Raw genomic sequence first — 20,835 nt, 5'->3', positions numbered from 1 at the left:
AGCAGCACACACATACACAGAACCCCCTGAATGAAAGTAGAATGAACTCAAAGCAGCTTAACCTCCTCTGCAGAGACCGTCCTGGTCCCCCCTCCCTCTCTCTCTCTCTCTCTCTCTCTCACACACACACATACAGAGGAATGAAAAAAAGCAGAATGAACTCAAAGCAGCTAAGCCTCCTCTGCAGAGCTTGCGCTGGGTCCCACCTTGCTCTCTCTCACTCACTCAGTCACTCACAGAGGAATTAAAAAAAAGCAGAATGAACTCAAAGCTGCTTAGCCTCCTCTGCAGAGCCCGTGCCAGGCCTAAATAGCGTCTGCTTTTCTCTCATTTACTCAGGAAAGCAGAATGAATTCAAAGCCACTTAGCCTCCTCTGCAGAGCCAAAGGAGGAAGGAATCACATCAGCAGATTTTAGAGCTGCTGGAACACTGTTCCAGAGCGTTCCCTCTCAAAAAAAAAAAGCCCTGCTCAAGGCTAACTAGAAAATTTAATGTATTAGATTTCTTACCCACCCTCCCCACAAGGAGAAGAAAGGAAGAGGGGGAAGAGATTCAGGGTTGGTTGATATTTACCTTTCTAGAAGATAGAGGACATCCATAGAGTAGGAGCTTGAGCAACCAGCACTTTGTTGCAGGAAGAAAAAGGCTCAGACACATGTCAGAGTGTGTGCATAGTATCCCAGGACACGCACACAGCACAGAGCAGGGGGCAGCCCAATTATAGTGTAAAACTTAGCCTGGGGCAGAATTAAGTCTCTTGCCCCTGAAACAATAGCTTGATGGCTTGTCCAGAGGTGTATCAATAAATTGGGAAAGGATCATATCTAGGAGAAAGGATAGGTGAAAAAAGTGCCTGGTAAACTGCAATGGCCGAATAGCAGGAGCTATCAGGTCTCTGCATCACCCAGATTAGGAAGGAGGGATAAGGAAAGTACAGAAGGACATTGATGAGATAAGCAGGAACTCCTGGAAGACCTCTTTTGTTTTACTTAAGTGCTTCTCTGAGGCATGGAGGGGCAATTAGTCAGCTTGACCTGGTAATTTCAAGTCCAGCTGGGGTTGGCATCTGTTCTGTCTGGCCAGGCAGTGCCATTTGCTTATGGCACATTAGGAAGGGGCTTATTATTTATGCCATTTATAGTCCACCTTTCTCATGGAGGCTCAAGGCGGATTTGCATAGTGTGAGATTAGTACAATCAGTATCCAGGACATTACCATACAGTGTCAAAGACATTTCCATAAACAATGACATAGGGTAAATAAATACAAGTTCATAAAGACAGCATTAGCAAGGATCCAATACAGGGTTGAATGCTGAAACAGAACATAATCAATTTTAGTACTGACATTAGACAACATGAAGCACAGGTAGTACTTAGGAGGGCATATTTAAAGCAACAGATGATATGTAAGGCCACATAGTGGTAAAGTCTAAAGTCCCAACTCTAACTCATCAATGAAGCATCCGAGACCCCTTCCCTACAATACAGCCCTATCTGAGTAAAAAGCCTTTTTGAATAAAAAAGCTGTAAGTAGCTATCTCTGTGTAGGTTGCTATTGTCCTTTGCCTCTTTTCATTGTACACAAGTTGGATACCAATCCTAATTCCTGAATCACCTGCCTATTACCTTTACAACCTGTACACAGTTTTTCTCTGTGGTGGCCCCTACCCTGTGGAACAGCCTGCCTGAGGACGTCAGGAAAGCCCCTATTCTCCTGGCTTTCTGCAAACAATGCAAAACCGAATTATAGCTTTTTTATTCTAGAGAAGTAAACCCTGGGGCTTACAGTGAACAAAAGAGACTTTCCTCCTAGGAAGAATTGACACAACTGGTCAGCTTCTTTTCATCTAGTATTTGAATTCTACTTGGAATGTTTGAAACGCTGGAGAAAAGAGCAGGTCCTCTTATATAGGCAGAGGGGATTTCCTTTATAAGAGTGTTATAAACTGTGCTTCAGGAATGAGCAGCATCGTGTGATTAATGTTTGAGCTTGTACTTGATATGCATCTTGTTTCCTGCCCTAAAATGTCTTTAATTTTTTATTTTTTTTTTAGAAGAGTTCTTAAAAGCCTATCTCCCAACCCATCTTGTACAGTAATGTCACATGCACAGTTTAATAGGACTGGATACTAATCAACAGCTAGTGCAATTTCTATAGACTTCGTTTGTTTCTCAGTACCAATCTAGAGATGCTGTGTTACATCTTTGTACCAGCTGAAGCTTCTGGGACACTTCTGTGAGGCTATAAACAGTTATGGTGATTTCCAAGAAAACTAATTTCATAATGTAAAAACTAGATACTGATTATTGTTCTGTAAAGGTAATAGGCAGGTGATTCAGGAATTAGAATTGGTATCCCACTTGTGTACAATGAAGAGAGGCAAAGGACAATAGCAACCCTCACAGTTCATGGGGCACTATTTCAGAAGGTTCCTTGACCTTAGGAGGAAGGCTTTTCTGTGGGCTGCTGCTGCTGCAGGTTGAGGCTAAAAGGCTCCTCTACACTTATGGGACGTCACTACAGCACTTTGGATTGGGCTTTTAAAAAATCAAATATTCTGTGTAGTCAACTAACAAGCCTGTTTGTATGGTTTAGAGTTTATCGGAACAAGAAGTTCGTTTAAAAGTCCAGGTTAAAGAATCTGAAACCAATGTAATTGCTGCTGCTCCAGATAAAACAAAGCAGAAAGACCTGGAGAAAAAATGTAACAGCTACAAACAAGGTAGGCCAAATCTCCTGTGAAATGGGAGGAATTCACAATTAACATGTGTACACCAGTGATGTTGGCTTAATATCTGATGAGGTAGCCTGTTTACAATATCAAGAAGGTTTTGCAGAGTTATAAAACAGATAATTACATGGTTAAAAAAATTGTTCAAGCATGGCTTCCAATTAGTTTGAGTAAAAGGGTTCTAGCAAGTGCAGAATTTCATGGAGAATTACTTTAAATTAGCCACTGGTGCTTTTTTTTGTGCTCCATTGTTGAGAAGTGTGTCACTGAAGGCACAAATTAACTTATTATCTGTTGTCTTCAGCTTCCTTGTGAAAGCAATAAAATCAATCCTCTCTACCTTCAAGTAAGATCTGGGTCCAATAGCACCTTAAAGACCATTGGACTGGATCTTGCTCTTCGATTGTAGATCAACTGCTACACACCTGAAATTTCAAGCAGTGTTCTGACATCTTATGATCTTTTGCTTGTTTGTGACATTTGCCTTTAAAAAAGATTTTAGAAGACTGTGTGCCACCTCAGATACACTGTGTTTTTTCTTTCAGTAACAGAAGCACACATGTTCTTTAAATAAGAAATGTACATTCTACAACGTGATGATGTGCATTCCATCTTTTTATTTCAAATTAGTACTTGAAAAATAGTATTTATGAACATGCTGTAGTAAACTGCTGCTTTTCAAAAATTATTTTCTAACTTCTAAACTTGTTTCAGATTAGTGTACTTGATTCATGAGAATATCTAGCATTATGAGTTACTGTTCAAGTTGCTGGTTTTTTTTTAAGATACTCAAATATCAATATAATCCTAAATTGAGCTGTACTTTTCCTAAACCCATTGACATCAGTGGACTTAAAAGTTTGTAACTCTGTTTAAAACTTCAATATAAAAGTTGAAAAATCTTACCTGACCCTGAGGGGCTTTACCAGGTATGCAAGGTCCAACCTTTTCCCATTTGTGCTGTATTTATCCTAAGTACTTGCCTTGTTCCATCAGCATATTGTGCATGAAGTTCGATTTCTTTTCTTCAACTATAGCTCAGAATTCTCATAATTTTCCTCCTGGAGCCCTTTAGCTTTATATTTATATTAATGTACTTATCATTCCTTGTTCTTGAAACTTTTTTTGCTTGCTTCTAAATTTACCTTTTCTAAACTTCAAATACTTATTCAATCCCCTGCAATAATTACTGAATCTTTTAAAGATTATTTTAATTTGTTATAGTTTTTTTTTACTAATTGTGTTTTATTTCCCTTTCTAACTTTTCCGGACTGAGTCTCAGACCTTATATCAATCTCCTTTAAATCTATCATCCAATTAATAGTAAGTCCAGATTTCAATAGCCTATAAAATTTGCCATCTTAACTTCTAATTCTTCATTCAGTACAATTTAGCTCTATTAATTTCTGCTAACATTCAGTCCTGAGAATATTCCTAAATTCGTAATTTATTAGCCCCCCAATTTTTCAACTACATACCGCTCAAAACCCCTCTAAGTTTCATATGTCCCCAAAGCCTTCAGATAATGCTGGTTCTTGGAGTTCTTCACAGCCTCTGTCACTTGGTATTTCAATTCTTCTGTGTATTCTGATTTATGTAGAAGAGTGCAGTTTTATTCCAGAACCTCCTTGGAAAAAAGTGTGCTTTTCACCTTTCGAGCCTCCGTGCTTGTTTAATACTGGTTGCTTGGGTACACATGCACTTATCAACCCACTAGCAGCTTACCTTGATTGCTGCAAGATTAAATATGAGCGTTCCGATATGTTATCTTCTCACAACACCCCAGCACTGCAGCCTTCCCAGTTCTGGACTGGAGCAAAGGTCCTGATCCTGTAGATGGCTATGGTAGAAACAAGTGGTTTGCTGCTTCTGCTGTAATCTGCCTGCTGCTTCTTGCATCACAATTTTTTCTTAATGTATTGTTAACACGCAGTTTGCAGATGTGATCCTTTAGATGGTACTGTTATGTAGGCCTTAAAACCTCTCCTTGAAAACTGTTGTCTATCTTTTTAATACTTACAGATGAGTAGAGGACATCTTAGGAGAATATTGACCTGGGGAGGGGAACGTCAGAAGCTTGCTACACAACACAAGAGGATGGTGGTTTTTGTAACACAGATGGTTTCAATAAGTCCAGGGTGATGAAGCAGCTGTTCAACATTTGTTACTGCCCAGTTTACTACAGCTGTTGAAATCTGGTTATTTCTCTCCTTGGATAGCTGCTCCCAGAACCTCTAACAAATTTAGTAATTTTATCCATTCTGGATCTTAACTGGATTTCTATTTATAAACCATAGCTTCTCATTAGTAAACAAAGCCTTCAACCCCATTTTTCTGCTTTTGTTTTTGACAGATTATGAGAAAGTTGCTGCAAAGGCTGTTAAATTGGAAACAGAAGTGAAGAGCGTACATAATCTCATAATTGAAATCAATAATAATAAACTGAAAGCTCCACAAGACAATCTTGATAAGATAAATAAGGAACTAGATCAGTGTGCTTCTGCTGTTACTAAAGCTCAGGTGGCAATCAAGACGGCAGACAGGTATGGCAAATGTTTTATGTTCTTTATTGTGCCAACATCATAAGAACATAAAAATGGCACTTCATGTTATACTGGTAAACAAAATGAGTACTAGAATTGATGGCTTTGGAACATGGTTTATAGCAAACGTTTTCCTATGGCCAGATAAGAGGGTTTTTTTTTTTAAATGAAGACTCAAACTGATTTAATTCTGTGTGTAAAAACAGATTAAATGCTTATGAGGTGTTATTTTTAAATACCCAAGGGACTGGAAATAAATCCACTGAGAGAGAAAATTATGGAGAATATAATAATACAAAGTAAAAATCTAGACCTGTAGCTTTTCTCTTTTCCTCCAGAAAGTGCCTACATTTCAGTCCTTTATGTCTGAAAATAAAATCATTAAATGTACTCAATCGCCTAAATTTGTACCTGATATTATTCTCCAGATTTTAATAAGTCAGACATCAAATATGGATGCTGACATGTGTATGCTGGCACATTTTCAGTTATTTTCTCGAGAAAATTTTATTTATTCTGAGGGCCAGTGTGGTGTAGTTGTGAGTGCCTGGCTAGGATTTGGGAGACCCAGGTTCAAATTCCTGCTCTGCCATGAAAGCTTACTGAATAACCTTATAGGGTTGTTGTGAGAATAAAATGGAAGAGAGGAGGATAATGTAAGCCACTTTGAGACCCTATTGGGGAGAAAGGTGAGGTATAAATGAAGTAAATTTATAATAATGCTGTTAGAAAAGAGCTTTCATAACTATATTATACGCACTTCATATAGAAATCTGAAAAAATCTGAGTCGGCTGTCATTTGCATTGAGAAGGAAGTTGAAGAGAATAAAAAGGAAATGCAAGATTTAATGGAACAACTGAGTACACTGGAGAACATAGCTGCTGAAGTTATGAATAGCTGCAAAAAAGCTGAAGTATGTACGCTACTGACTTCTATTCTTCAACTGGAACATGGGTTAAGAGATTCAAAACAGTATATAAACACTAAATGTGCTTGTTATGTATAAGATTAGTGCTTTTCTGCAAGCAGTTACAAGATTGTTGGCAAGTCTCCAGCATTAGTAAAAAACATCTTTGTGAAAAGAATACTGGGTACCATGTAGTCAACTTAAACCATAGTCTGTTAAAGTGGTGATTCTGTTAAGTAAAACTGAAGCTTTGATTCACTTATCCATAGCCCATAATGTTAATATTTTCAGGCATATAGAGAAGCAGTATTCCCCACGTTTCAGGCTGTAGTTTGTGTTTAATGCTAGAAGAGCTCTTACATAGTGCAGGAGTGCCAGTATCCATACACTACTCATCAGGTACCCCAAGGTTATATAATTTACTTGCTTGTTTAGAATGAGTTGCTTAGAATGAGTAGCAGTAGTCTTTGAGCATGCTCCTGCTTGTTAAAATACTGGGGGTTCAGTACAGTTTGCCTGTGGAAACAGGCATAACCATATTGTACGCATCTTGGCACTGTAAAAGTACCACTGGGTCAAATGGTAGCTTGTCCTTCATTCACTAGGCCTTGGGGAGTGTTGAAGTGCTGAAAGCTTGCCAGCAGATTCTTAAGTCCTTGCTGAAAACATTATTGCCTGTATAGGTCACCTTTGAGTGGTTCAGACAGCACTTTCCTCTCCGTACACTAGAAGCAGGTTCTTAGAGCCTGGACTAGGAGATTTCTCTCCAGAGACAGCCTTTCTCTTCTCTCCACAATGAATCACTACAGGTTTCCTCTAATGTGCTCTGGTTTAGCCAGTTGGCAGAGCATATCAGCCTGCAAACTAGAATGTCAAAGAAGAAAGAAATATTTATAGAAAGAAGAGGAAGAAGGGTTTTTTGCCGTTCAGAGTTGGCTGCAAGGACACTACGCCAGCCTCAGACCTGTATTTCACCTCCCTTTTCCCTCTCAGTCTAACATTTGAGAAAAGGGTTTGGGGCAGCCACCTAGCTCTACTGAATAGCTGACCCTCTCCCCCTCCCTCCATTTTTAAGGGCTAGGCACCAGTTGCTTTTGATAGTTGCTTTGTTGCTAGTGCCTTTGTATGTTGTACACAGGCATGTCCTCTGCTCCCTCTCCAGCTTTGGGGAAGTTTCTCTTGATGGTACGTTTAAAAGGAGGATTATTGGCTAGGTATTTTAGGTCGCCTTGCAGCCCCCGTCCTCAGCTGTCCTGGCAGGCATTGCCTGCCATTGGGCTTGCTGACTTTTTTCCTTCACTCAGAATTAGACATTCCTCAGTTACTTTTTTGTCTCTTCAATTGCAGCCATGTGGCTCACCTCAAGGGGGCAGCAGAGAATAATTTTAAGTGCTATTTTAGCTCGTCTTTATTATATATTTGTTGGAAATGTATATGCTGCCTCTCCAGAGACCAGTTCAGCCACAATAAAAACTAAAAAACTATAAATATAAGTGAGGCAAAAAGGGTTTTGGAGTAATTTGGCACTTCAGAAAATAAGCAAAAGAAGAAGAGGCTCTGCTTCCCTGAATTAATTTCCTTCTGGAAGCATAAAACTTAGAGATGGTGCCCTTCACCATTACTCTTTGTTTCCTTCACCTCTTGGTGATAGGTCTCTCTCTTGTTCAGTTCTTTTCCCCCTCTTCTTTCTCACAGTCACAATTAAGAAAAGTTCATTCTCTGGTGGTCCAAGGGAGTGTGACAGTCCGGCACTGTCTGGGAATAGCTCCCCCTCTCTCAAGCAGGGTCGGTTGTTTGATCCGGGAGGGAAGGGGCTCATCCTCAGCTTGCCAGTTTTTTCCGGTCCTGCAGCTGAGCAGAACGTCGGTAGGTGCTGCTCCTTGAGAGCAGCAATCCCGGGCAAACAAGGAAGAAAAATGTCGACTGCTACAAGGCACAGACCTTTGGAGCTTGCGGGAAAAGGAAGGAATTTTCCTCCTACGACTGTGGAAAGTGCCAGTGCGAGCGATGGTCCTAGGTTTTCCTAGGCCCCTGCCTCTGTGAAGACTCCCAACAAGTTGGGAGTCCCACTGACCCCAACCAGATGAGCAGCACTGGGGTTGCAGTCGAGTCCTCTCCAGCAGGCAAGAGTGACACCGAGGCACAGTCAACGTACTGGAGCTCAACCCGCCTTCATGACCACAGCAGCATGGAGGCAAGGCAGCAGCACGCTGATCATTGATCTCGGGTAAGCAGTCCTTTAAAGGGCGCCAAAACCGGAGCAGGGACTCCCTGTGAGTGAGAGAGAGCCTAGAAGCCAAACTCACAGCCTCTTCCTTCCCTCCCTGCCCCCCCCCCCACTAGGCTCATTATCAGTAAGGGTTGTTAATCCTCCTCCCCCCCTTCTCTTTGTATTCTTGCAAACGGGGGAAAGCCTCTTTTGGCGGGAATGGCAGCAAAGGCAGGCCTGGATGCCTCTAGAGCGGCAGGGGGAGCCCTGTGCGAACTAGATTTACCAAGTTCCCCAGCTTCCAACCAGTCACTGCAGTTCCCAGATAGGGAAAACCAGATGACTAACGACCTGAACCTTAGTAACCAGGATGCCAAGTCAAATCTTCTCTCTTGACTTAAAGCAGAAATGAGGAAGGAATTTAAGGAGTTTGTTAAGGGAATCAAAGAACAGGGGATAGTAACCAAAGGGGGCAACAGACAGACAGGCTCTAAGAATGAAAGGCCTAAGAAATCCCTCCCTCTCACTAAACCTAAAAGAAGGAAGGTGGAGGAAAATCGGAACCAGGGGGATTCTAGCCTCTCAGAGGACCTTCAAGATGACTATGAGATCTCAGATATCTCTTCTGTTAGTGAAGGGGAATTACCAGACAAGGAGAAGGAAACATCAGGCCCAATACAAGCAAGCCTCTTCCCATATGAGGTCTACTCCCGGTTGCTCCCAAAAGTACTAACGCTATTGGAAATCCCTTTAACATCCACAGGGAAGGTAGAAACAGACCCAGCCTTTCCCTAAGGCTTGGAGAGCTCTACCCAAGCTGGAAGCCACCCATAAAGGCATCCCTCTACTAGCAATGTTCCATAGCATGTTAAAAGCAAAATGGGAGAACCCAGCCAAACAGAAGGCAAATCAATCTGTCTTTAACAAGCTCTATTCTCTAGTGCCAGAAGCAGCAAAAAAGATGAAGCTGCCAACAGTGGACGACCCAGTTACTAGCCTAGCAACCAACTCAGTTCTACCTATGGAAGCAGAAGGGCTTCCCAAGGATCCATCCAACAAGAAGATTGAACAAACCTTGCATGGAGGCTTCGAGGCCTCAGCAGCTTCTCTGAGCTGCAGATTCCCTATTTGCCAGAGCAGCCTATATGTGGGCCTCAGACCAGGCAGCAAGGTGTCAAAAGAATTTAAAGACCAGGTTTAAAAGATAGCCCTGGCTATGGCCTTTGCAGTTGACGCCACCCTAGATGCCTTCCAGATGTTGTCTAGAGCCATGAGTTTCAATGTCACAGTGAGATGCAACACCTGGTTGAGAAGCTGGGATGTAGACCCCTCTGCTCAATCCAAGGTTGTGGCTATACCTTTTGCAGGAGCCAGACTATTCGGAGAGACCCTAGATAAGTTCTTGGTGGAGGATAAAGAGAAGAAAAAGATCCTACCCTCAAAAAGGAGAGAATCAAAAAAACAGTCACAGCCTGCAGTCCTTTCAGGATCCCAAGTGACCACCACTTTCAAGCGTATCCAGACCATTTAAAGGACACTGGCAACCCAGAAACCAAACAGAGAACAGATCTTTCTCATTTCGGAAAGGCCTGCAAACCAAGGGACAGAAGAAAGAAAGTTCAGCATGATTACAACCATCACACAAGGATTGTACAAATTGGGGCTGCTTACAAGATTACGCAACAAAGTGGCATCAGACAATCACAGACAAATGGTTCTCCCTGGAGTTCGACTCATCCAGCTCCCAAGAAACCCAGTGAAACAAAAATATCTGATGATAAAGAAAGCCTTTCAGCAACTATTAGAAATAAAAGTTTATAGAACCGGCTCCCTCACAATACACAAAAAGAGGTGTGTATTCAGTGTTTTTCATCGTACCGAAGAAGAATGGGGACATCAGAGCCGTTCTGGATCTAAAATGGCTGAATCATTACATCAAGACTTGCAAATTCAGGATGGAAACGATGAAGTCTATTATAGGGTCTATTCAAAAAGGGGACTACCTAGCCTCCATAGATCTATCAGAGGCCTACTTGCATGTTCCCATAAAGAAAACTCAACAAAAGTATCTCCACTTTGCATGCAACGGTACCCACTATGAATACAAGGCCCTTCCCTTTGGAGTGAAGTCATCTCCAGGGGTGTTCACCAAGATGCTTGTGACACTAATCACATACTTCAGGCTCCAGGGGATATCCTTTTTCCCCTACCTTGATGATATTCTGTTAAAAGTATCCAAATCCAGCAGCACTAAGTCTCACAACCTGGAGACTGAGTGCCAGCAGTTGAACGAGTTAGGTTACACAGAGGGAGTGATCCGCACTATGCTGGCATCGAGAAAACGCTCAACCAACAAGAGCTATGACAACACATGGCAGACATTCCAAGACTGGTGTGAGGATAAAGGGGCTATCCCTCTAACATTGGTGAAAGAGATACTCCTGTTTCTCCAGGGTGGGCTAGATAAGGGGCTCAGTACTAGCCCATTAAAATGACAGGTAGTGGCAGTCTCTGCCATAAGAGGAGTAAGAAAGGGAGTGTCCCTTTCTCAACATCCAGACACTAAAAAGGCCTCCTGAGAGCAACAACCTTGATAAATCCTCCTCAGATATACAGGTTCCCAATGTGGACTCTTAATGTCGTACTATCAGCACTTACAAAGGAGCCTTTCAAACCCATGGCGTCATGCCTATCAAAGGAGCTGACGCTCAAGACCATCTTCTTAGTAGGCATCACCTCGGCAAGAAGGGTATCTGAAATAGGGCCCTATCCGTAGACAAGGAACTCTGTTTATTCCATAATGATAAGGTAGTACTAAGGCCAGATCCCTCATTTATACCTAAGATAAATTCCACATACCATGGGGGATAAGACATAATTTTGCCATCCTTTTGCACTAACCCAAAACACAGGAGGGAAAAGGAAAAGTACCTCATTGCCTCTGAAATGTGAAGACAACTACTACTTTGGTAAATAATTAGATAAGGCAGTTATGGTGGCATGTTTTTTCCTTTTCGCAGTCAACCACATCCTTCAGAGCAGGAGGATCTGAGCATTTTTGTTTCTTCCATCACCAGGCATCCAATGGATCCCAGTTGCATAGACATACATCCAGAACTTTCTGGCCTTTCAAGACCTCTAGGCATTTTTTTAAACTCAAAAATACAGACTTCTGGCAGACATTCCAATTCATTCCTATCTAAAGAAAGTTCTAAAAAAATCTTCCAGACTTCTTTAGAGCAGATGTTGCCTATCAGAATTGGGGGCTGGTTGCAGGAATTTCCTTATGTCTGGAGCCTGATAGCATCAAATCAGTGGGTCCTCCTGTCTCGGGTACTGTCTGAAGTTCCAGAGAGTGCACAGAAACAGATTTCAGTTCTCATCCTGATTGGCAAAAGCACTCCAAAGTATGTACTGATAGCTGATGCAGTCCAGAGGTTGCTCCAAGTTGGTGCTGTAGGGCCTGTACTTTCCAATCCAACAATAGCAGGATAAATAGTCTTATCCCTGATTCCAAAGGGGTGGACAGGTGAGAGCCAGTCTTATCTTTCAGAGAATCAACAGATTCCATGTCTGTTACTTTAAGATGAAAACCACAGCACCCATCCTTACAACTGTCTCTGCTGAGAAGATCATGACTTCCATTGATCTTCAGAATAGTTAGGACCTCTGCTACAAGTTCCTGAGATGTGCATATTGCAGCAAGCGCTATCAGTACTACATGCTATTATTTGGGTCTGTCACATTGTCCAAAACTTTGTCTTAAGGCAATGATAGCAGTGAATGCAGATCTGCACTTAAAAGGAGTTATGACCCATCTTGATATTCTGGTTCAGGCTGAAACACAGGAAGACACGCACATCTAACGGTTCTCTCTAAGAGCACAAGCTCGTTATCAACTGAGAGAAGTCACATAGCTCCCAGTAACACCAAATCCAACATCTGGGATGTTTGTTGATGCTGCCCAAGTGAGACTGCAGAATGAGGACTCAGGTTCCTGTTGCTGATACCTCAGCCAGAGTTCCCATATGTTTCAGCTTTCTGTCTCACCTGTTACTCTTATGTCTGCAATGATTCTTTAAGGGCTCCCTTGACCTTTCCATCAACCTCATCTCAGCCAAAGTGGGACAGGAGGGGGGTATCATTACCCTGGCAACAGCCTTTGATCCTGCCTAGCCTGGTACCTAAATAAAGGGAGGTTTCAGACTGGAATGTAGTTATGTGAGCCACAGATGGTTATGGTAACAACAGATCGTCGTCGTCCTTCTGTGCAGCCCCACATTGGGACTGCGCAAGCGCAGGCCAGCCGCGGAAAAGATTTTTCTAGCTTTTAGAGATGTGAAGGGGACGTTCGGATCCACCGCGCATGCGCGCCGGTGTTCCCGCCAATTTTGAATGTATATATATCCGAACGTCCCCGGCATTCCCTCAGTTCCTTTTTCACCGCCGTTCGGAAAGGTTCTTATTCTAGTGTTACTTGTTTCTCTCAGTGTCTCTTCGGAGTTTGTTCGTCGTGGGTTGTGCTGTACGGTGCTTTCCTGTGTTCCATATTGTGGAAAATATCATTCCGGGATGTCTCAGACAGCTTTATTTAAGAAATGTCTGAAGTGCAGCACAAAGATGACCCATTCAGATGGCCATGAGCTCTGTCTCATCTGCCTGGGCGAGGGGCATATTGTGGAGCGTTGTGCGGTGTGTATGGCCTTTACCCCGAAAGCGAGAAGCGATCGGAAGGCCAGGCTACGGGCTTTCCTGTGGGATGCCAACCTTCTCCCCCCCAAGCCATCGGGTTCATCGGGAGACAAGCCCCGCTCCGCCGCTCCTTCGCCGGCACCATCTCAGAAATCGCCGGAGCCGCTCCCCTCGGAACTGACGGGGCAACCCGTTCCGGAAGGCCGATCTGACTCCGGTTCCATGGACTGACCTTCTAGCCGGAAGGCTAAGAAGCGCTCCTCGTTGAAATCGTCTTCGAAGCCATCGTCAAAGACTTCGGCCGCCGAGGCTTCTTTGGAGCCCCCATCTAAAAATGCCAAGTCCAAGTCGAAGACCATCTCCGACCCCGACTGTGCGACCCGGTTCGCTATCCAGGCTGGTTCTGATTGACGACGTGGTGAGTCTCCATACCCCGTCGCCTCCCTGTACGCCTCCTCCGGCACTATCGGAGGACTACGTTCCGTTCCCACCACTCTCGGATCCGTATCAGTCGTTTGAGCGTTCCCTGCCATCCTCTCCAGCTCCGTCTGAGGTCTCCGTTCCGATGCAGCCTACCCTATCGGTTCCGGCGCCGTTCCACTGGCCTGCTCAGATACCCGCTCCTCTACCTTCTTGGCAACCTGTCCCTGGACTAGGAAACATGACCTCCTGGCAGGATTTTGTGGCTTGGTTTCAGCAATCCGTTCCCTTCCTGAAACATCCATCGGCTCCACTATCTTCCACCCCGGCTCAGTCAGCCATGCAACCTGCACCTGCTTGTCCTGCGGCTAGAGTGCAACTGCATCCCTCGGTTCCCAGGCCTTGCCCATCGGCTCCAGCCAGACGCCCGGCTTCGGTTCCGATGCAGACCCCGGCGGAATTTTCAGAATCCGAGGATGAAGAAGGCCTAGCATCCCCGTCCAATTACTCCTCGGACGTGGCTTCTGATCCTTCCCCAGATGACACCGTTCGTCGTCCCCAAATGACGACTACAGAATGTTCGCCGAGCAGATCGTCCGGATGGCCACGGCGCTGGAGATAGATGTTGCCTCCACGACCTCCAAGCCTAAAAGCAAGCTGCTGGAGGCGTTGTATTCGGGATCCCCCGCCTCGGTGGCGTTCCCTCCTGTGGAGGACTTTGTAGATAATGCTCTTGCGCTCTGGCAGACCCCAGCATCCCTGCCACCAACGGCAAAGAAGGTCGAAAGGTACTATCGCCTGAAACAGGAGGACTGCCCGTACCTTTTCACTCACCTTAAGCCCTCTTCCATCGTGGCGGAGGAAGATCAGGCTCGGTTCCGATACGGTTCCTCTTCGGCTCCGGCAGACTGGGAGGGCAGGAAACTGGATGGCATGGGCAGAAAGCTTTACTCATCCGCTTCCTTGGGATTCCGCATAGCAGATTTCCAAGCTATAATGGGGTCCTACTATTTGTTCTTGTGGAAAAGGCTGTCCTCTTATCTTTGCGACCTCCCGGAGGATCGTCGCCACCTGGTCAAGGCCCTCCAGGCTGAGGCTATGAAGCTGTCGAAGCAGCAGATGACAGCGGGCAAGGACGCCGCCGACTCTGCAGCGCGAGCAATGGCAACTTCGGTGGTCTTGCGTTGGCATGCCTGGCTACAGTCCACGGCCCTGCCACCAGAGAAAAAGGCAAAGGTGGAGGATTTCCCATTTGAGGGGCCCCAGCTCTTCTCAGAAAAGACTGATGAGTCCCTCTCACTGATGAAGAAGAATCAGCTGGCCTCGGCACCCAGGGTTTTCACAAAGAGCATGGCCACTGTGGTGGCGTATCTACGATCCAGGGGATGCTTTATCTACCCCTACTTGGATGACTGGCTCCTGGTGGGACCCTCAGCTGACTCTCTCCGGGACCATATTGCCCTCACCTTGTCCGTACTAGCTAGGTTGGGCTTGGTGGTTAATTGGGACAAGTCTGTCTTATCTCCGGGCTCAGCCATTAGATTTATATGGTTCCATTTTGACTCGCCACGGGGAAGGGCCTACTTACCCCCAGATCGGTTGAACAGGCTTTCTTCCCTAGCCCGTCATTTCATGCACAACCGGTTCCAAACTGCCCTCTTAATTCAAACATTGCTAGGCCTTATGGCCTCCTCCACAGGGGTGGTTTTTTCACACGCCTGCGCATGAGGCCTCTGCAAAACTGGTTCATCCAGAGGTTGAACCCCCTCGCTATGGGTCAGTATCAGAAGTTCTCCATCCCCAGGGTGATACAGCGGTCCTTGGCCTGGTGGACTGTCCCTGAGAACTTGTCCAAAAGTTGTCCTTTTGGCCCCTTCCTGGCAGAGGTCACCGTCTTTAGTGACGCCTCCAACTTGGGATGGGGGGGGGCGCTGTGGGCAGCTGTCAGCCCAGGGCATCTGGTCTCCGACTGAAGCAAACGTGCATATTAACCGCTTAGAGCGATCCGTTACTCCCTTGCTTCTTTTGCAGATGTCATTCGGAACAAGAGGGTTCAGGTCCTGTCAGACAATACCACGGCCTACTATTACCTCAACAAGCAGGGAGGAACGGTCTCACTCAAGCTTTGCAGAGAAGCTGCGACTCTCTGGAAATGGGCCATTGTCAACAATGTCCTTCCCAGGGCCGTTCACATTGCCGGGGAGCTCAACACCGCAGCAGACACTCTGAGCAGGGTGTTTTTGCCTCAGCACGAGTGGTCCCTCAACAGGGCTTACCTCCACCAAGTCTTCCACACATAGGGTACTCCACTCATCGACCTCTTCGCCACGGCCCACAACAAGCAGGCTCCACTGTTCTGCTCCTGGGCCGGGATTGGCCATCGCTCACTAGGGGATGCCTTTCAGATACCCTGGTCCCCGGGGCTCTTTTATGCCTTCCTGCCCTTCCCGCTCATACACAAGGTCCTCTCCAGGGTCAGGGCCTTCAACACACACTGTATCCTGATTGCCCCTTGGTGGCCTCGCCAAGATTGGTTTCCTCTCTTACTCTCCCTTTCACAGGGACAATACCTAGCGCTGCCTCCTGCCCCGGACCTATTGATCAAGGACGGGGTCAGGCACCACAATGTGGCGGTTTTGAGCCTGGCTGCCTGGCTCCTGTGCGCCCCGGAGTAGGCCTCTCCTCAAAGGTTCTTAAGGTTATTCTGAATGCCCGGAAACTATCCACCAGATTGTCCTACCAGAGGAAGTTGTCCCGTTTTTCCAGGTGGTTGGCCCCCAGGGGGACTTCTCCCTTTGATTGTCCCTTACCTATCATTCTGGACTACCTCCTGGACTTGTGCTCGCATGGTCTTGCCTTCTCAAGCATTAAGGTACACATGGCTGCGATCTCTGCTTTCCATGAGCAGATTGATGGGAAGACCGTTTTTACACACTGGCTTTCCAAGCAATTCTTGAAGGGCCTGTTCAAGACCTTCACTCCTAGGGCCCCTCCAATTCCTCAGTGGAGTCTGTCCCTGGTACTCTCCCAACTGATGCTCCGGCCCTTTGAGCCCCTGTCCACCTGCCCCTTGCCTTTACTCACGCAAAAGGTAGCTTTTCTGGTGGCAGTCACGTCTTCTAGACGGGTAGGGGAGCTGTCTGCTCTGAGGTGTGACCCTCCCTTCCTGCAGTTTTTCCCTGGTATGGTCATGTTCCACACTAGCATGGAATTTCTGCCCAAGGTAGTCTCCAAATTTCACCTACAGCAGAAGGTGGTCCTCCCTTTTTTCCGACACCCTCGTCCCCAGGGGAACGGACGCTACACACATTGGATGTGAAACGTGCTTTATTGTTTTATTTACATCACACCAAAGGTTTTAGGAAATCTCCTGCCCTGTTTTTGTGTTACTCTGGCCCTTGCAAGGGCTCGCCTGCTTCTGCCCAATCCATCTCTTGTTGGATTGTGTCTACAATTAAACTTTGTTATCAGCAAACTTTGTTATCAGCAAGCTGGAGTCCAGTGCCCCTTGTTGGTTACCGCTCATTCTACTTGAGCGCAAGCTGCTTCTGCTGCCTTCCTGCGAGGAGTGCCGCTCCGGGACGTCTGGCAAGCTGCAACGTGGTCCACTGCAGACACTTTCATCAAACATTATTCTGTGGACCTGAATGCACGGCGTGAATCAGCTGTTGGCACGGCTGTCCTGCATTCTTCGTTCAAGTAGACACTCACACCTGCCCCCATTGGTGAGATGCTAGTTATTCTGCCAATGTGGGGCTGCACAGAAGGACGACGACGATAAACAGGGTTTCTCACCTGTAACTGTTGATCGTCGAGTCTCTTCTGTGCAGACACACATTCCATCCCACCTACCCCGCTGTGAGTGCTTGGTTATCTAAGTTGGTTCTCCGGCGGCTCAGGTGAACTGAGGGAATGCCGGGGACGTTCGTATATATATACATTCAAAATTGGTGGGAACACTGGCGCTCATGCGCGGTGGATCCGAGCGTCCCCTTCACATCTCTAAAAGCTAGAAAAATCTATTCCGCGGCTGGCCTGCGCCTGCGCAGTCCCAATGTGTGTCTGCACAGAAGAGACTTGACGATCAACAGTTACAGGTGAGAAACCCTGTTTTTGCTGAACTTAATGATTGAGGTATGGTGGTCAATCCAAGAAAATTCCTACAACATCAACCTTTTGTAGCTGAGGATGACACGGCTGGCTTGACTGGAATTTCAGAAACTTCTAAAGGGCAGAATCTGTGAAATTCATCCTGGTCTCCTCAGCTAGGGCCCATTCTGCCCCAAGCTGGAACTTCTCAGTGTTATGCCTGAAGGGTGAAAGGCCTAGATTAGGAAGTTTGCATTATTTTGTGTAGGTTTCGTACAGTGTGATTGCTAGACAAGTTCATCAACAGAGTCTGACATAATTTCAGAAAGGTGCTCCAGTCTGTTGGTTTGCCTTGTGTCTGGTTTTCTCTGCCTACCTTCCCTGCCAGGGCTGCTGTCACTGCTCTGAAAAGACCCATTTGTCTGGACCATTGGATGACTGAATAAAGCATATGGAGAACTTGCTTGCCCAGTGAATTTTCTTCCTCTTTCACCTTACAGTGATTCAGGACACATACAATAATCAGCATTCATTGGATCATGGTTGTCCTTTTCTTATTGCTGAGGTAGCAGTGACTGTTCTGGGAAGGAAGTAGGAGATGCCTTCTAGTCCAATGCTAGCCACTTCTTATATGAAGAACCTTCCTCCTAGTAGACAGAGAGGAAAGCACTCAACTGTCTGTACCATTATCAGGTGAATAAATAGAAAAAGAATTCACTAAGTAAACAAATTCTTTGATCTTACACATGGTTGTGGTGGAGCTTGAGACCTTCTTTTAGATGAAAATAACCTTCTCTACTAGGAAAGGGAGAGAAGCCACAGTGGACTCTAGATGGAAAAAATGCAAGAGGTTCTTGTGGGGAGAGAATGGAACACTGCACATCAGTTGACTGATTTGGAAAGGTTATGAATTAATGACACATTTGTGATCAAGATTAATTTTAAAGTCTTATGATTGATCACTTTGATACAATGATAGTGAAACAAATTAATGTTAATAAGTTACATATTTACTGAGCGGAACAAGATCTTAGTATTGAAAACCTTTTAAGGTTTTTACTGGCATTGTGTTTTGTTGTGTTTACTGGTGTGTTTCAAACCTTTGCAGTTACTTAATTCTAAGTAATAGCTATGATTATGTACACTGTCTGCATGTATGTATTGTTAGTATTAATTTAGAATTCAGTGTTGAAAGGAAGCACTAGAAATTCAAGCCCCCTCTGATCAGCTATGAGTAAAGGCTGCAATTGATTTATGATCTTTATTTAGGACTCCTTACCAGAGATTCAGCAGGATCACAAATCTGTACTTCAAGAGATCAAAGTTATCCAAGAAGAAGAGCATTCACTTCAAAAAGAAGCTCTGAGTATTAGGCTTAAAATTGAACAGCTTGATAGTCACGTTGCTGAGCATGCGTCAAAGATTAAGTATTGGCAAAAGGAGGTAATAAACACTTCTTTGTATATAAATGTTTTTAAAAATAAGGTAAATCTTTGTTTTAGGAAGGCTTGATTAGATAACTGTTTCCCCCAGTACTATCATTATGTATTTCAAACGTTACACCAGATTTGATTATGTGTGTGTGATCAACCCTAATGTCCTCGAAAAAGGATACTGCCTATCTCAACAAGCTCTTGAGAACATTCTATTCAAATCCTGAAATAGGATTGTTCAGGTCTGGGCATTCTCTCTCTTTCAGGTTACATTTCCACGATATTTTTTCTGCTATGGCATGCTTCCTGTTTTATGAATTCTCAATTAAATGGTTGAGAGCAGCAGGACTCTAATCTGGGGAACTGGGTTTGATTCTCGACTCTTTCACTTTAAGCCAACTGAGTGACCTTGAGTCAGTCACAGCTTCTTGGAGCTCTCTCAGCCCTACCCACCTTGCAGGATGATTGTAGTGGGGATAATGATAACATACTTTATAAACCGGTTTGAGTGGGTGATAAGTTTTCCTGAAGGGGGGTATATAAATTGAATGTTGTTGTTCTGCTGTGACTTTGGTGGGTTTTCTTGCCTGCATTCAAAAAAGCTTTACACACATACTGAGCAATAATTAGTGTGCCTTTTATTGTCTCAAAATGCAGATTGGATGACTGTTAGCCAATCAGGAGTTTGGCCAGTTCATGCTGTGAAGACTGCTTTATCTCTCAGCCTTGGCTGGTTTTTCTCAAATGTTTCAGCCTATTGTTTAGATGATTTCCTGTCTTTTATTCAATGGCACAAATAGCCAGTAAGAAAGATGAGGCTAGAATAGGAGATAGCGTACTTATTAAGTATGCTGCATTAGATCAGAACGTTGTTGCTTTTAGACCTAATGATTTGATCAGACGGACCCTGAGTCAGTCAACAGTTACAGATCTTTTATCCTCCCATCCTGGCAGGCCTCCCGCAGCTCCATCTTGCCATATGGAACCTGATGATAGATACTAGAGAGAGGGAGGCTGTACTGCTAAAGTTTAAGCTACCTTTCTGTCATATATCAGTCCTCCACTGACTGTATCTCTCCAGTATGGAGGGACTGTGGCTCAGTGGTCGAGCTCATGCTTTGAATGCCAAAGCTCTCAAGTTTGGTTCCTGTTGCCTTAAGTGAAAGGATCTTTCCTTGCCTGGCACCTTGAAGAGTCAGACAAAACTAGAGGGACCAGTGGTCTGACTCAGTATAAAGTTTCCTGCAGTCTGCATCAGGATCTGCACCAAACATCTTGTGATATTATTGATTGTGTTTGGAGCCTCAATAATAACTCTCCTGCATATTATATGTCAAAGTAGGGGAATGTGTGTTGCATGTTTGCAACAGTTCACAATGTCCAATGCTGGAACCCTCCCCAGTTCTTTGCCAAGCGTCTCTAAGCCTCTTCAGGACATTTTTAGCAAAAAACGTTTCTGGCTGCAGAAGGATTCCCAACCAACCTGAAGCTGCTTTGCACCAAGTTATGCGATTGGTCCTGTTTACCTCAGTGTTGTATCTTTTGACAAGCAATGGCTCTCCAAAGTTTCAACAGAGAACAACATTTCTTAGTCCTGCTACCTAAGATATTTTATTTGGAGATGGTCCAAAATTTGAGCTGAAAATGTTCTACTTCTAAAGTATGCTCTTTGCCATGAAGCCACAGGCCCTCACTCACTCAGAAGGGTATTAGAACTAGGTACTCCATTTGTCAGAGATGAGTTATACATCATTCATGATGATAGGGTAGTGTTTATTAACAGACCTAAAATGAATTCTAGTTTTC

At 44.7% G+C, this 20,835-nt stretch overlaps 1 protein-coding gene across 5 annotated transcripts in view; it reads left to right on the top strand.

Annotated features, from left to right (window-relative positions):
* The window catches only part of SMC4 (structural maintenance of chromosomes 4), a 71,337-nt gene that overhangs the window by 34,859 nt on the left and 15,643 nt on the right, over positions 1–20,835 (top strand). For all 5 annotated transcript variants that reach the window (XM_054983624.1, XM_054983622.1, XM_054983623.1 and 2 more), the window contains 4 exons: positions 2,600–2,726; positions 5,089–5,278; positions 6,048–6,192; positions 18,866–19,039. In XM_054983624.1, the coding sequence (XP_054839599.1) occupies positions 2,600–2,726; positions 5,089–5,278; positions 6,048–6,192; positions 18,866–19,039 (636 nt within the window). The remainder of the gene's footprint in view (positions 1–2,599; positions 2,727–5,088; positions 5,279–6,047; positions 6,193–18,865; positions 19,040–20,835) is intronic.

This window comes from Eublepharis macularius, chromosome 6, assembly GCF_028583425.1.
Source record: "Eublepharis macularius isolate TG4126 chromosome 6, MPM_Emac_v1.0, whole genome shotgun sequence".
NCBI lineage: Eukaryota > Metazoa > Chordata > Lepidosauria > Squamata > Eublepharidae > Eublepharis > Eublepharis macularius.
The sequence above is the reverse complement of the archived record's forward strand: the minus strand, read 5'-3'. Positions and strand labels throughout refer to the sequence as shown.